Source organism: Lissotriton helveticus, chromosome 8, assembly GCF_964261635.1.
Source record: "Lissotriton helveticus chromosome 8, aLisHel1.1, whole genome shotgun sequence".
NCBI classification, from domain to species: Eukaryota; Metazoa; Chordata; class Amphibia; order Caudata; family Salamandridae; genus Lissotriton; species Lissotriton helveticus.
This window is the reverse complement of record NC_136069.1, coordinates 424,158,668-424,175,684: the sequence shown is the minus strand read 5'-3', so window position 1 is coordinate 424,175,684 and position 17,017 is coordinate 424,158,668. Positions and strand designations below refer to the sequence as shown.

The 17,017-nt window shown below is 42.6% G+C and overlaps 1 protein-coding gene across 3 annotated transcripts in view; it reads right to left on the bottom strand.

Annotated features, from left to right (window-relative positions):
* Nucleotides 1-17,017, bottom strand: part of DGKH (diacylglycerol kinase eta) — a 681,607-nt gene that overhangs the window by 289,039 nt on the left and 375,551 nt on the right. For all 3 annotated transcript variants that reach the window (XM_078657279.1, XM_078657278.1, XM_078657277.1), the window contains exons 4-6: nt 10,171-10,275; nt 9,728-9,860; nt 1,585-1,691 (exon numbers count right to left, since the gene is read on the bottom strand). In XM_078657279.1, the coding sequence (XP_078513405.1) occupies nt 1,585-1,691; nt 9,728-9,860; nt 10,171-10,275 (345 nt within the window). The remainder of the gene's footprint in view (nt 1-1,584; nt 1,692-9,727; nt 9,861-10,170; nt 10,276-17,017) is intronic.

Genomic DNA, 17,017 nt, shown 5'->3' with positions numbered 1-17,017 from the left:
GAGGACTGGCGCGACCTGCGAGTGCCAGCGCACCTATTCCACAGTCGGACGGGGGACCTCGAAAGATAGCCGCACAGGGAAAACCGTAGAAAGATAAACAGCCTGAGCACCCAGGTCTTCCATAGCCGCTGAAGGATGACGGAAGGGGAGACCACCGGCGCCGTGGTCTCCGGGTTCGTGTTTGGCGCCTTCGCGTTCCAGCATTTCAACTCCAGAAGCGACACAGTAAGTAACAACGGGATGCTGTTGGGTTTCTGCAGAAGCTCTTTAACACTTTGTGTGTGGTAGGACCGCATGTTGCGTACCCTCACCCGGAGGGAACTCCCTTGCTCATTTACTCTTCATTCTCCGTGTACTGTGCTCGCTGTCTTCCGTGTTTTGAGTTTGCAGAAATGTAGTAAATAGACTTTTGTTGAGAGACATAAAGAAGCATTTGCAATGGTTGGTTGATGAAGTGGCATGCCATGGTTCAAATCATGAGGCTGTGTACTGAAAGTGTTTCCCGGCCACTGAGTCCACTAGAATGCAAAGTATGATGTCCAATGTTGACACCGACAATCAAATAACACCACAGGGAAGATATCAACCAATGATCGATATACCCACATTTTTTGTATCCAACAGGGAACATACATTACATTGAAAGGCACCAAGAGATTCAGTTCAAATGTATTTACAGAAATAGCTGCATGGGTTTCATTAGCATACTCAACATGGTAACTTACTTTATCGCTGATCCGGGTGAAACAATGCCAGAGGTTCCCGGCTCTTCCTCCGGAGCTGCAGAAGGCCTCGCCCGTCCATGGAATGAGACGTCTCCCCGAGCACCCATTAACCGGCCAGCACAGCCCCCGCCCGACCTCGTAAAAGCAGAGATTGCCTTGCTGCGCGCGCTGCCCTGCTTACGAGCTCACCAAACACATTGCAGACAATGGCTGTGACCGCGCGCCTTAGGAGACACGCGCTGTAAAAGTGAAAGTGTGGGAGAGCGCGAGAAGAGACTTGCGCATTCACAGCGCGTGTCTCCTAAAGCGCGCACGTTCACAGCGCGTGTCTCCTAAAGCGCGCGGTCACAGCCATTGACTGCAATGCCTTTGGTAAGCTCGTGCACCTCTCCTGTCTTCACTTCGCGAGCTACACGGCGAAAATAAGTCTCGCTACGCGAGCAGCGCATGCGCTGTATCGGTAGCGAGACCTAAAAAAGGAAAGAAAGAATACAAATCCTGCCTCACCACGCCCTGCCCAAAATAATTGTGTGTATATATGTGACAGGGTCGTTTTAAAGTACAGTCTTTTTAATTATTTTCTTTTACTTTGGACATTGTTTAATATTACAACATAGATTCCCAAGGACATCCATTTCGAAATATAGGCTTTTCTATTCAGAAACATGTCTATATTGATCTTTCTTATTGTAGATACGTACCTCATTAATATTTCTTTATATAAGCAGAGAAAAATCATTCCAGAGTACAAATAGAGGATGGTTATCAGTTTGCTAAGCCCAGCACATAATGTTATATATTCTTGTAGTATGACACAATAACCAGTTGTGATTGAATCACTTGTTTGATTCCTACTTACCCCATCCTCGTCCTCAATGATATCTTTCCCAATGGAGGCAAGCGTCGTCCACTTGCAGTTGTTGATTGCCCTAACTGCACAACGTTTATGCGCTTTAAATTTACAGACTGAAAGAAAAACAGCCACATTAGTACTTCTGAAATGTCGATAACTCATTACACAAGTATTAAACTGCAGTGGCTAATTTCAGTGCCCCAAATTTACAACCACTGTCTTAGATCAACAGACTGTTTATGAAAGCCAATCTAGCACAATCATCTTGCCGTCTTATTTAAAATAATTTTACCTTAAAACTAATATCATAAATTGTGCCCATTTGAATGTCTTTGCCTTGGCATTTATTTCAATCAACATTTCTTTATCCAGTCCATATCCCTATCCAGAATTTTCAGCATCCCGAAAAAAATGGTGTAACATTAGAAAAGTCACAGATTTGGGTTACTCATTTGAATACTACCTGCCCTACAACTGCTGAATGGACTTATTCCACTGAAGCAGAAAATCTTAACTCTTTTTTGCGAATGTCATGGTCTTTGAACTCAAATTTCCAGTTGTACTGACTACCATAGTACACCATTCATACTTTTCACATGCAATATGAACTTAGAGCAGGTAAAGAGCAGAGTTACAAAGTGTATAGCTATGGTATACATCTATCATGGATAGGTCCGTTGTGGACCAACGTTAGACAACACTCATGTAGAAACAGTCATTTCAACTTCAGCAGTTAAAAGGTGAAGGCATATTTTATTTTGGGTCACAAGAGTGGGGTTTTCACTTCACCATTTGCCAAAAGAGAAAAGCAAAAGTTTTTTATACAAAATTCAATATAGCGAAGAAAGTTTTACTCGTCATGTCTAAAATTGGAGAGCCCGCTTGGGTGAGGAGGTATGTAAAAAAAAAAAATCAAAGGGTTCCTTTCACAGTTTCTATAAAGTAACGAGATGTGCAAAAACTAGTGCTTGCTTTGTTGTGGGTGTTCACACCAATTAATCTCTCCTTTCTGTGACATGGAAATGTACATGAACTGGTAAGATGCTGTGCATTGTTGTCAACTCTCTTTTGCGGTAACTGGCAGGCTACTGAATTCCTATGAGATTAAAATTGCTTCAACAATACATTATTGTATTGTTGCAAATAGCGACCTTTTCTGCAGAACTTTCACAACCAGGCACAGCCCTTCCCTTCAATTTACCTTAGGCTCTTCTGGCGAAAACAACAACATGGGTGACCGTCATAAAGCCAAGTCGTGCATCAAAGGGCACACACTACACGTGACCTTTCAAATAAAATAGTGTTGCTCTCCAAGACACACATAATCCAGTCCAAGCAACTATGGAGTGTACTACATAGAGGCCGGGTGAATGCACAGAGGTAAAGCAAGGCCATGCTCCTCACATCTCATCCATCTGAACATCACTAACAATCAACCTAGACATGGTCCGACACACTGACTGGACATGGCACTTAGCATCATTCTGCAAGTTATATGAAGGGTTCCGAGGTCAGGTGCACACTTAACCTGTTGTCTCGATTCTTTACTGTGTAAACAGAAAACTGTGCAAATGCATGGGCATTGCAAAATGTCTATGGCATGCTTTCTTGACACCGCATTTGAGATTATCAATTGTCACAAATCTGTGTAAAGAACACCATTCGCAACAGAGGCTAAGAGTCCATTTTAGTGTCTCCAGAGTGGCTGGCTGCACATGTGTTTGATATTCCTCAATATAACACACTTATTTTGTACACTCTGTCTGATCATCATTGCTTCATGTTGACGTTTCTAACATTATCTGTAGCTGCTGTGGCGATCTCAATGCATTGGCAGAGCCAACAAGACAGAAAAAGATGCAGCTCCACTACACGACTCTTCCTGAACCCCAGAGCGTCCCTTGTGTCCGATGCCCATCGCCGCAAAGACTTTTTAGGCCTGGCCAAGAGATAGCTTTTGTTGTCTTGCCAGTCAGATATTTTGAGAAAAAAGCTATAATAAAAATATATACATATTACATGTAGAGAGGCAATTGATCAGCCCTCTTTATACATTGGTCAGACATTCACACGTGTCTTTGGCCCACCAGACCCTATAGCATGGGGGACAGTGCCGGCCCACTTCAGCTACTGGCTCTCTTCAGTGAGTGACAGCATTTCGCCCTTGCACGTATGCATCTGCGCCTATAAAGTAGTCTATTTCATTATCAGGGCTAGTAGACCATTCTCTGCTTTAATTTATACTGTCATTACATTTTTTTAGTATGTACTTTTGCGATGTGCCTTTTATATTTTTTTTGTAAACAAGCCTGCCGCGTTTAGGTGGCAGCATTTCTACTTTTTATTAGCTGTCTCAGTTTTAATGTCTGTGGCATATGTCTGCAAAAAAATAATTACAAAAATCACATGCTTGTCAGGGCCAGTTTATTGGCTTTGTCAATGCTTGCTTAAGAAGTGGCACCGGTGCTGGCACATGCTCGCACAACAGAGTGATTGCAGCTCAGTAAGAGTATGCAAGAAAAGTGGTCATGCAGTTGCCACATGAGGACCAATCAGGTTTCAGAATTGGTGCTGTCAATCACACAGTGTGAGCTTCTGTGAGGGTTGCCACGTGGGATGCGTGCGGACTAGGCGAACCAGAGCATCATTATGGAATAAAGCAATACTCAACAGCATAGAGCGCAGAGGTTGGTGACAGATGTGGACTAACAGGCAGAAACAAAGGGAGCAAAGCCTCAGCGACTTCAGGATATACAACAGCAGATATTTAGAGAGAATAGCCACATGGACAGCAGAGAAACCAACAGGAAAAGTTAAGAGTTACTGTCACTGATCCTCAGCGACAGTAGACTGTTCAATGGAAGACACTAAAGGAACAGAGTTTCAGTGACCGCAGATTTGGAATGCTAATTGTAATGTGCCTCCGTGACAGCAGTGTACTTGGCAACAAAAACTAAGGGAATTGTGCAACCTTTCAGAAAGGTTTTGATTTCCCTAGTAATCAAAGTGTATCCCTTTCCAATGTCGAACTTACCAGATGCTGCAAAATGATAGCTGAAGTGTGCAGTGGTTGGGATGAAGGCCGGTAGTCATACACCTGTAAACATCTTGACGCCTCTAATTTTGAAGAGTACGGAGAGGTACAGAACGTCTTGACACACTGATATTGTACTGTTGCAGACATTTTATTACATTTCAATATATTTGAACATTTCGGGGAAAGTGTCAAATGATTACTTCTTGAGTTGAGAATCTTGTCTAGATTTTTGAAACGTTGTCAACTTGACATGCTTTGCCTAACACTTCAGCACATTACTGCTGGAGTGTGCAAATCTTTAAAAAAAATTAGGGTCTGGCCACTTACTATAAAAGTGAATTATTTGTAGGTTTGATGTTAGCTAAAACTTTTCAACTGTACTAAGATTATACCTCATATGGTTATAGCAGCTTTCAGCCAGTCCTCCTAATTCATCGAGCTGTTGTAGTGTCATTCACGTTTTTTCCATCCTTCACAACATGCAGCAAGGGGCAATGGGTCAGCCCACGTTTGCCATTGGTTTTCTTCACTGTGAGTAACTGCATTCTGCTCTTTCATCAGGAGTGTATATTTTCACACAAAGTAGTTTTGTTCAATGGCAGGCATTAACATGGCAACGTGTTTTTAAAAAAAAAATGTAAATGCTTTTAACTATTTTATCAATAGTGGCAAAGGCCTGGGAGCTCCCAACAAGTTCTATTTTGTGTGCTCATTTACTGTTACGACCAAACTCTAGGCCACACAAACTCTATCCAAGTGCTTCAACAAGTAGAATATTTTGTTTGGAAGGCTTACAACAGATAGTATTATGTTATTGGGCATTTGTATAGTGCAGCGTTACGTAATAACTTGGCCTGTTTGCGCTTTATCACTTTTATAAGTCTAAAACTATTATTAGTGTAGTTTAAATAACATTCTAAATTTCCTGAAACACCATTTGACCTCTCGGCAAAAAAGTCAACATGAACACCACATAAGCTGGGTAGGTAGCATTGTCATCATGGTGTTATGTCCAAAGAAAAATCATAAAATGTGACCAGTTACATGTGTGTCAATACTCTGCATTTATTTTCAATTTTTCAGAAATCTATTTCTATAAGCAGTGTATTCCCTTTATTTGACACTGCGCCAGACTCTCACCTTCTACAGAGCATCCTTTTTTTGATTAATGTATATATATTTTTCCCTAAGCATGTACAACTGCAAAACCAATTTAACAATATGAAGACGAATGTGCTGTCAGCTGTAGGCGGGCACTTCCTCCCAGAAAGAAATGAAACAAGTTGACTTTCTGTATGAGAATACGCCAGCTTCCCTCAGACGTTTGCATGAAAAATTGTCCGGAAAATTGATCGTGACTGGGGACCAACAAAAATAGCAATATCCAGTTGTCGCCTACAACATGCCAGCCAGAGGTAGGAAAATATTTTGATCATGACAGGGCGCGCGGCAGAAGACGCCCACGCGCATCCGGATTCTCATCATAGATCGTTCTATCTTCTGTCAGAGGCATAAAGCAGGTGACATTTAATATCCTCCAACAGGCGCCACCTATTCTTGAGAGGTGCCATCAACAATGCATATTTTAATAAAAGTTATAAAATGTGCACGTGCTACGTATGCACTCGCTGTAAAATCCTATTGATCACCATCAAGTGTGCAGAGTGGTCACGACTCAAAGCAGGCAAGTATAGTAATGAAGGCAGATTCAGGTATTTTGTTGCTTCAGTGTAAAGGTCAAGTTGCTGTTATTGCCACAGTGAAGGGGTGGGAGGAACTCAGATTCATTACATTCTTGATCTTCGCTGCTTCACATTTTGGGCCTATGCTCCGATAACGTGCTCTGGTTCTGCCTTCAGACCAGTGTTCATAACTAATGCACATGAAATCACAACATGCAGTATGCAGACACGCAGTAATATGTTACCATTGTTGAGTGTGCAGAGGACCAGTATGATGCACTAGAGGTTTCATCTGTCATGAGTGTTTTCTCACTCACTCACCACCAAGCAGTTAGAATTAGGATCGGGTTTCCATAGGAAATGTCTTTTTTGGGTTGCTAATAATTTTGGTGCCATTTGACGAATCTTCATAAAACCTTCCAAAAAAGTGCTACTTTTGACTAGTTTGTGCAGGGAAAGTTTTGGGGTGATCCGTCGAGAGAGCCGAGAAAAAAGGGGATTCCCAAAACACATTTCCACATTTATTTTTCATTATGAACTTTAGACACACATCCCGAGCCTAAAAAGACCTTTGGAACCCCATACCCCAGGGCTGTTGCAGTAATTAAAAGGAGGGGGGGCTGTGTGGCCTCCCTCCCTAGCCTTTAAGGGCCCTGGGGGCCCCACCCCACAGGGAAGACTCAGTGACTGTCTACAGAGGAGTCCACCCTGGGACACAAAGGTTTTCCTGCCCGCACCAGCGGCAATAATAGAATTTAGAGAGGCCCTGGATGGGGTTCCCAGGGCCACAAAATGCTTAGGGACGGGAGCCACATGCCCCCCTCCCCTTTTTCCTGGAATTCGGCCACAAGGATGGGGTTTCCAAGGCCATTTTAAGTCTTGGGGAGGGAGGTGCATGCCCCCTCCCCTCCCCTTAATATATATGTTTTGACCCCAGGGATTCAGTTCCCAGAGCCCGAAGCCAGGGTGGCAGACTCTGGAGCATGGGGCTCACGGTTTGATCCTTGGCACCGGCGGCAGGTTAGCCCGCACCATGTGACTCTGGGCAATAGCTCCTTTAATCTCCCCGATGGCCCCCAGTGCCTTGACACCCTTAGGGGTAATTGTTTGCGCTTAACAAATCCCGGTATTACATATGAATGTGTTTACATAAATAGTAATTTCATATCACAACAGAAATAAAACTGGAAAGTAGGCTTCTGTATGCCAAACACCTGGGAAGACTACTTCAATAATATAAGGCACACTAAGGAATTACACCCAAAGAGCTGAATAATTTGGAATCACGCTTGGAAATTGGCATAGGCACGGTAGAGGAGGGGTTGTGAGTCACCTATGCACCCCTGAGAAGTCTTGTGACATCAATCTTTCACTTTGTGCAGCTGAAAGTCCTACACAAGATCTATCACACCAGGGTCCAACATGCATAAATTCAAGAGAACAATGGCAGAGATGTGTTTAAGAGGATATAGAGAGCAGGGTAGATTTTTACACTCTAAATGCCCCAGCTTGACAAAATACTGATCAGAAAGAAATTGAGAAAATACTGGAACTCACCCTGCGTCTGGAAACAGCCTCCATACACTTAGGGATGTGAGGCAGATTAAACTCTAAATGGGTACCAGACATGGTTTATAAACCTGAGCCTCAGAGTTGCCAAGAAGAATATTGCCAAAGAATGGGTCAACCCAACATCCACAACTATAGGAGAAAAGAATGGCATTGGGAATTTGTACAGGGCAGCAGATAGGAACAGTCTACGCATGTAGAGACCCCCAAGAAAGTTTGATCAAATATGGGGTGCCTGGTTTGTATATCATGGGCTTAAAAAGAAAAGAAGATAAACATAGGTGGGATGAGCAAAGGCCTACCGAGAACTTCTGAAAATGCAAAACTCTATCAAGCTGGTGACTGGAGTACTAGTGCTTTAATTTACAAAAGTGTCCCTTCCTGGAGGCAAAAAGCTTCTGTTCCAGAGACTGCCAACGCAGGTCTAATGGCCAGGTCTGATACCTCAAAAACAAAGTATCCAGGATCATGACTAACCCCAAATTATGAGTTGATTTTTTCTCCACTTTTCTAAGAAACGAAATAGATAAATGTACTGTGCGCACCAAAAACAGACAGGAATAAAGGCGAAACTCATTACAGCAATGCATGTATGGAGTTGTGGTACATTAGTAAACAAGTTGTGTTCCTTGACAGCAGAGCTTGTTTTCCTTGGGAGCGAAGCCTGTACCACCTAAGGCTTCAGGTCCATTTGGTCTCATTCTAGAAGGGTTCTCGGTTTTTCTACTCCACTGATCTGCCAAGTTGTTTTTCATTCCTGTAGAGTGAACCGCTAACAGGAAGATCACTTTAGCCATTGGTAATTTCCTCTACTCAGCTATTGCCTACCATGCTTAATGTGCACCTGCCCTGCAACACAGTTCAGATAGCTTTTCTAAGGAGCCCAAGAAAATTGTGTTTCTATTGAGAATAAGCAAGGAGACACTGCGATTTAGTGGAGATACCACTGTCTACCTGAGGATTAAATAATTATTTTTTAATTAAACATCTAAAAAAAAAAATCTTTTCCCACAAATGAATATACAATTATATGTCACAAAGACACTACACATGAATAAAGCCATGACAAGCACACAAAATGTATACGTTAAAACATGGACAACCTCAAAGATTGCACATAAAGGTGTAGGAAAGGTCAGCACTATTTTGGACAGCTGCACACATTGGTTGTAGTGAACAATTAAGTTGAAATAGGAAAGTTTCTCTTTGTGCCAGCGCTATAATGACAGTCACTGACTCTGAAAGATGTTATTGAACATTTTAATTGAAAAAAAAAGAATGAACTATGCAAATTAATAAGCGTCTGTTCTACATAGCAACATTCGTACTATGACTGTTTTGTTTCCATCTATAAACCAGATCATTTGCGTCATGTCGGTAAACCAGATAATCTGAGTTTGTGCCTGGGTAGCCACAGTAAACGTAGCTTTGTTAAAGATCTGAATCGATTATCCTCAGCCCAAAGGTAAATTAAAGGTTGGATTAAGTGATGGTGAAATGAACCATTTGTGTCGCAGGCAAAACTCAATATCAAAATGTAAGTCTTAATAGTCAATGCCGTAGCAAGAGATGGGCAAGCGAAGATGCATTTTTAAAGTTCTTTTCTTAACCTTACCCTAAATATACTATGCTGTTGAGAAGAAGTGCAGGTGTAACACTGACGGTTATATTCACACACAAAAAAAAAATGACATTTCAAAGACTGCCTGGCCTACCTAGTACACTCCACCCAACACTTTGCCTCGGTGCGTCTCTGTCCTATCTGGCTATGTCGGGGTGGACAAACACAACAGACCCATACACTCCATTCAGATCAGTTCTCATACATCAATAACAAAGTACACCGACTGAAAATCCTTACCTTCGCAAGACAGGCCATGGGAAGTGACTCCAGAGAGGCTTTCTCTGCACACATTACAGAAGGTGGGCCGGGCGTGGGAGCAGGCGTACCAGTTATGCATCCCTGAGAAATGTTCCACATTAAACTGTGCGGTCTAGCAAAGGAGAAGTCAAGACAAATTTGGAAGAACAGGAGACAGCTATCGCTAAAAGCATTTACACTGATAATTAATGCTGAAATATTTAGCATCTTGGAGAGAAGCATGCAGAAAAATAGTAAGGATCCTAATTACGGCGGCAAGTAATGCATACTGCAGAATCAACTATTGTTCCAAAAAATTAATATTTTTTTAAGCTCAAACAGTATATCCATGCTTGTTTGAATGGTTTTAAAGATGCTTTTACAACTGTGCATAATGGAGCTCGCACGGATAATTCTAAGTGCAGGAAGGCGTGCTTCCTTACCTCATAATGCTCCCGGGACTGCACGGACTTCAGCGAGCTGATCCAGTCCTCCATCTCCTTCCTGTTTTCTGCACAGAGTATCAGCCTCCTGAAGGGGGTGATCACCTGAAAGAGGAGGGCCTGAATAAATTACTTTGAATTACAAGTATGGCGCAGAGGTCTCCAAGCACTGAGGTCTGACAGGAGCACTGATGATGATATATGCCCATCACTCCTCCATGCAACCACCTCAAGGACTCCTCTCCGCCTGCCCAGGAGTTCTTCACTGCTCTGATGAAGGTTATTAACAGATCAAGAAAACATCAAACAGGAAACAGAAGCACAGAATGTTCGGGTGTGCATTCCTGTAAGTGGGGCACAGCAACAACAAGGTGATGGATGGAATGTTTTCATTAATCTCAGCCTCTGGCAAGCTCTAGGCCGCACTCCAGTCCATTGTTTTTGACCCACTATGCCCCTCAGTTTGAAACCAGCCATATGCAAATCATTCTTGATCCAGTTCCAATAGGAACAGCCCAGTCCTCTCTGAACCGAAACACAAGCCTCAGTTCAAGGATGGCTCAGCAGGCCATCAAAACACGGCCTGGTCCATGGATGATTGCAAGATTGAAGTTACCCACGGATCTCAGGACAATAGATTCTCAGACCTGTAAATCCTGCAAGGCTCAACCAGAGCAGGTATTTCAACCCAACCCATACATCATAGTTTGTGAAGCGTGCCCCAAAGATTTAAGACTCCCAATTATCAGAGAAAGGGAATGCCCCAAAGGCCCTATATCTGCGGTTCAAGCAAGAACTATTTGGCTTTCCCATAGTTCCTCCCCTCTAACTCCAATGAAGCTCTCTCGTCTGAATTTATTATATTCTACATATCCATTTTTTAGATGCCCTCAGGCTCACTTCTTCAAGGCAACAAAGCACAACAATGAAATTTGTCTACCGCTTGCATACAACTGACTCCCCAGATACTGATTATTTTCACCAATGCCATACCCTGCTAAGAAACAACAATGATTTTGCCTGGTACAACAAACTGATGAAATAAGATGCATCGACTGCTCGCGGATTCTGGGTAACAGAGGGCAACTATTTTTTTCACACCATGGAAAAACATCGTCCTCATTCGAAATACTCAATCTATTTAGGAAGTAAGCTGCTCGCACATTTTTTCAATCACAATTTTATATAGCTGGCAATTTAGAGGGAAACAAAGCAGCATATAGAAGTTTGCACCAAACCAGGGAAGGAAATAAAACTCACATTCAAACAGTATTTCTCGGTCGTGGTCTTGCTGCCAGAGAACCACCATACATAGGTTTGCAAACCTCATGATAAAAGTACACGTTTGGACTGGGAGACCGCGAAGAGAGGTGAATAAAACATGTTATTTTACACAAGACACTGAGACCACATGAGAAACTCTCAAATTTGTCAAAGAAGCCAAACAAATAGCAGCTTTCTTCCCCTGGTAAAAATAGGTTTAGTTTTTAAAGACCTCCATGTCTTGTTTACCAGTGCCCCGGTAGGTGTTGCGCTGCTTACAGCAACAGTTAACTGATGCCCCGGAGTTTAGACTTAACAGCAGGGCTGAGCACCAGCAGTTCTTTAAAGGGGTTTTCGAAACGGGTCTCTATCGGGCTCTGTTTTGTGCCCTGGCACAGGTGGTCCGTTTTTCCCCGGACTGCAGTGACGGCAGGCACAATTGAATCGATGTGCGCTGCTCACACTGCTCACTTCTCACTAGTGGATAAGTTACGGCACAAGGTCATACCAGGTGAGCCTTGTAGGGGAAGGGTAATCCTGTAAAGAGTCATTTTCTCTCTGGATTTCCCTTCTCTTTTTGAAACTCAGGAGCAGCAACATCGTCATGGTGTCACCAGGGCTTTAAGTGGAAGCGTTTTCAATATTATATGCAAACCATAGTAGCTGCTTATTCAACTAACAACCATTGACAAAGCCAATAGTCCTGACATGTTGTAGGTATGATGTTACTTGTATTATATATCTGGATACAATGAACGAAACATGTTTTAAGCCACACCCTTAATTACATTGGCCACGCCCCTTTGAGAATCGCCCCCCCCAGATTTGTCATCCCACTTAAAGCCCTGCTTAACAGGTGCAATAAATTACATATGTTACAGGTGCAGTCCTCAAAAAAGATTCCTGAACCAAAATGTACTTGCGTACATACCATGCTTTTTTGCACGTTCAATTTCGGCGAATTTCACCTTAGCAGTGACGTAACGTAAAATTATGTCCCACCTCTTTCTCCCTCTTCCATGCAGAATGTTTAGATGGGTCCCCGAGTCTCCCATATCTCACAGATGTTCATTGGCATTGGGCTAAATGGTAAATGGGGTCCCCAGAAGGGTAGGCGCCCCCGTGCAGCTGAGGCCGCAGAAGCCTGCGTCACACCCCTGCTTCTGAAATGTATCCAGGCGATGTGGACTTTATCGCATACCAGGGCACTCTTAATCGAGGCGCTAGACTTGTTGTTAATACCATAGTTTTGATAAAATGACAAGAAATCAATCACTGATCACATCACACCCAGAGAGGATTCAAGTAATCTGATATGTGCCAACAGTACTAAACAAAGAACTCTGCATGAAAATTACCTGTTTAAAACAATTAATGTTAAAAAAAGTGTCTCCAGAAAACCATCTGAGTTTGCAAACACAAACTATAGGAAGCCGGCCTGTAGATTTACGGTCCAGCGCAAGGACAGTCTCCCACTAGACCCGTTTTGAAATTATTGATCCGGAGTGGAATAGAATAGTTTCCTCAGTGTAAGGGAGTGGTAATCTCAGCAGTTTGTGGAGCTAAACAAAGAGGCCATTATTTGAGCATCAATAACCTAAACAACCCAGTGTCAATATTTACTATAAATTAGCGTCCTTTATCGACTGAAGTAGAACACCGATTCCTTCTAATCCTATTTATATTACAGTGTGAGCACGATGCCCAAATTATCATACTTCAAAAATGATTATATTGAGATTTCTAAATTTATTTATGTATAAAATCCTACTGATCATCGTTACCGAGTGTATGGTTGGAAGTCCCTAGCGTAGTAAACATGTGCCATCCTGGTCCTCATTTTCTTATTCTGGCCAACTTGGTACACATTCTTGAGTCGCCAACAAGACTCTGCTACGCAAAACGTTTACACCAGAAATTGTGCTATACTGTCAGCATGGATTAGGCCAAAACACAACATAATATGACTAAAGGTGGTAGCAGCTGATTTTTAGTGGTGGAGTGCAGACTTACTGGATTTTTGTGCTAATCTGTGTAGTCTCTCATGACTGGACTTTCTGATTTCCAGAATGTCAGAGGTGATTGTGAGTAGTGGTTTGATATACGAAGTACCGAGTTTTCCCTTGCATAGGGGCGTAGCTTCGGGGGGATGTCTGAGGTGTAACACCCCCTAACAAATATATTATTTAATAAATAGTTGAGTACAGGAGCTTTCAGTTGGGTTTGGTAGGGTGTCTGTCAGATTTCACCTTAGAATTTTAAATACTTACTAGGTCAAAAACACACACAAACTCGTCCGTTTCGAAGGTCTTAAAACATGGTTATTTTACAAAATGCCGTGTTTTAAGTACCCCCTCACAAGCCACACTCCTTTTCCTTTCCAATGGCCCTTACCCTCATGCGCTGCTTCTTATAGAATGACTAACATGATATACCAGCGTGATTGTCAGGAATCAGAAGCCCTCTCCCCCCCCTTAGTATTTCTGACTAAGCTGCACCCTTTCAGGTATAAAGCATCTACTATTGTAGGCTTGTATGTGTTCAACTCCATGGCTGAAGCCAGTTCCAGCAGATGAGAGATGCTATGCCTGAACAAAGGACTGACCAACAGCATAGACACAGTTACACCCCTTCTCAAATGAGATAAGCCTAGCAACAGCCCTTGATTGGACTGAGGTCATCTGGCTCCAATACATCAAATCAGGTGGGAATTATGTAATGCTGCTACCACAATCGATGATGGAAGGTATCAAACAACCATTTACTTTAAGTGTAATCTGCGGTCAATGTTTGAATTACTTTGGCGCTTTGGCATGTCGACTTTTCTTTGACTGAAATTTTCTTCACATGCACTCAGTCCCACATGCACATGCTTTTCCGAGGTAAATATTGATATGGGACAACCATCTTCTTCACTCTCACTGGATATTGATGCAGAATAACTGTTTGAAGATGATTTAGATAACCATCCACTTCATTCAGTGTTGATATGGCAACACCTGCAGAATAATGCACTTCGCAATGTTTTGTTCCATCCAAATGTTTTAGTCACTACTCTACACTTGAAAGGTAAATTGGCTAGGGTCCAACGGATATAGTCTCTGAATACAAGATGTCTCTCTTGGCAAATTCAGAGGTTGCTTTTTGGGGGGGAATTGCCCTGTATAGCTGAGTAGAGGATAGATGATACAGGAGGCAGAGTAACTTGGCTGTTGGGAACTGATGGCTACTGCAGCAACCTGAACAGAGAAGAAGAAAGACTGCCTGACTTGCGGATAACCTACCTTATCCCACCCCTGAATCATCGGTTGCAGGCATAGCCATGAGGAACTTTAATTTGCAGAGACCAGAGACTTGTTACCACTGCGCAGGACAATCCAAGACAGATTCCAAGAAACCATGGTGAATGAGGAGTGAGGAAAGATGTTATCTGGAGACCCTTAAGTAAGAGCTTCCCTCCTCCATCCAGTATCTCCAGCCCCTGTCTGAGATACCCAAGCATATAGCTGCTGATCATGCACTGAACGCCTGTGGCCTTTTTGCCAGGGCTGCTGCACAGACTCTCTGGTAGCCAACAGAGCATCTTGCTCCCTTTATGAGTCTCCTCGGGCCTCCAGATTGCTGTGATTCTAGTTACCCAAGCAGTGTAATCTTTAAAACAGCTGATTCTGAACTGCATGCCACAGCACCACTAATGCCAGCAGAGAAACAGCGCAATATAGAGAGTGGAGAGAATGAGAGTAAGATTTATACGCCATCAGTAGATGTCAGATCACTGCGGTGCCCATCCAGTGGGCAGCGTAAACGCTCCTTGTGTACACTTCTCTAAGTGATACTAGACTGTGAACACATACTCTCATAACAATCCAGACTCTGCACTTTGACTAAAAATAATTTGTTCTAGAGAACTGTATTCCTGTTTTAGGAATGTAAGGTATTGTTAATGAAAAGCAGATTAAAAGCCGAGGGTACAGAGTATCTAAAGAACTTTATTCAGAAGTAACTAATGTGATGGGTTTCCATAGTTACTAGCCATTTTTGTTAACATAATTAGGCATTCTCTTTTTATAAATAATTAACAATGCCTAGACATTCTATTTATTGGAAGAGATACATGTGCTGGCTGAATCTGTATCTTGAACCACAAACCAAACTTAAGGTGTATGTTTATGGTTCAACCTCAATACATCTTGAAAGAGAAAGCGCTAAAGGGGAAATACTTGACGATTCAGTGATTATCTGAACTCCATTTTTCAAGAACAATAGCAATATTTGTCATTAGGATTGCTTAAATGCCCTATAGTTCACCAAATCTCCAGAGAATTAGAATATTTGATACATACTTTTGGGGAAAAGGGATTGCACATTGACAAGAAGAACACAGTAGTGGTTCTCATTTTGCTGGCAAACCCGGCAATGGGTTGTCATCTTTTTGGAAAATATCTGTCGGAAATACTTTTCTGTATTTTAGAGAATGCACTTTAGCAATGGAATTACTCAATGGAAGCTGATAATGCTACATTTAATAGATTAGGATAAGCAGCTTTGCCACTGGTGTGAGCCTTAATAGTATTCTGAGTAGTGTCTTGCGAGTTAGCAATGACTGAACCTTTTGGCTCCTGATTAACTTCATACAGCTGTGACGTAAATGTTAGAGTGGAGTGAAATGAAGGCTGGTTTAGAATGTTGAGTTTGCAGTTACACGGAGACGAATGAAGACATGTAATACTAAGCTCCGTGTGTGGTGCATCACTGGCGGGTACCCAGGCTGGGGAGGACGCTACAATTGGCAACGAGATAGGTGAACAGTAACCCGAAGATCGACAGTGCTCTCTCAGAGAGTTTGCTCCGGTCCAAACAAACTGTTTGTGCATGCCACGTGTGCAGTCGTTTTCAGTACTGAATCAACACAATGCATGTGGAGTCAAAGCGCAGCTCCAGCAGCTGTCAAGCAGTTGAAGATAATAAAAGCATTGCAGAGAATATACACATCGTTGGTTGAGAATCTGCTGGTCAGGCCATACATACAGGTATTGTGCTGCCAAGCAAGATAAGTTATACGGAGTGTTAACGCTGAAGGCGGATACAAACCGGATTTCAAAGAGCAGTCATTGATCATCGAAAATTACAAAATAATGGGTGGAGATCAACCAAGTTTCAGAAAGTGCAAACTGACAATTATAAAAGAAGAAATTATCGATTTACCGAACCCATTGCAGAGTGAACGTATCACTGCACTCTGTGAAGTGTTTCAAGGAGACGTGCCCAAGGCTGTGCTTAACGAGCTGTCCACACCTGAATTGGCCAGCCACCAAAACTGCAGAGTGAGGCATAGAACAACTTTACACGTCTTCGAAGAAGAAAGAGCCAGAACCGCCTCTCAGAATAGTGGCATTTTTCAGATGGCAGCTAATAAAGCAACGTTTCTAGTCAGTGTCAAAGACGATCCGAAGGCCACAGGTCACAATGCCAAAGACAGAGTCAAGCCCACAGTGGTCCTCAAAAAGTGTCAGAAAGAATGCTACTTCCTGCCTCAAGTTCCACATTGGTCTACAACACTGCTGTGTTCATGAAACCATCACCA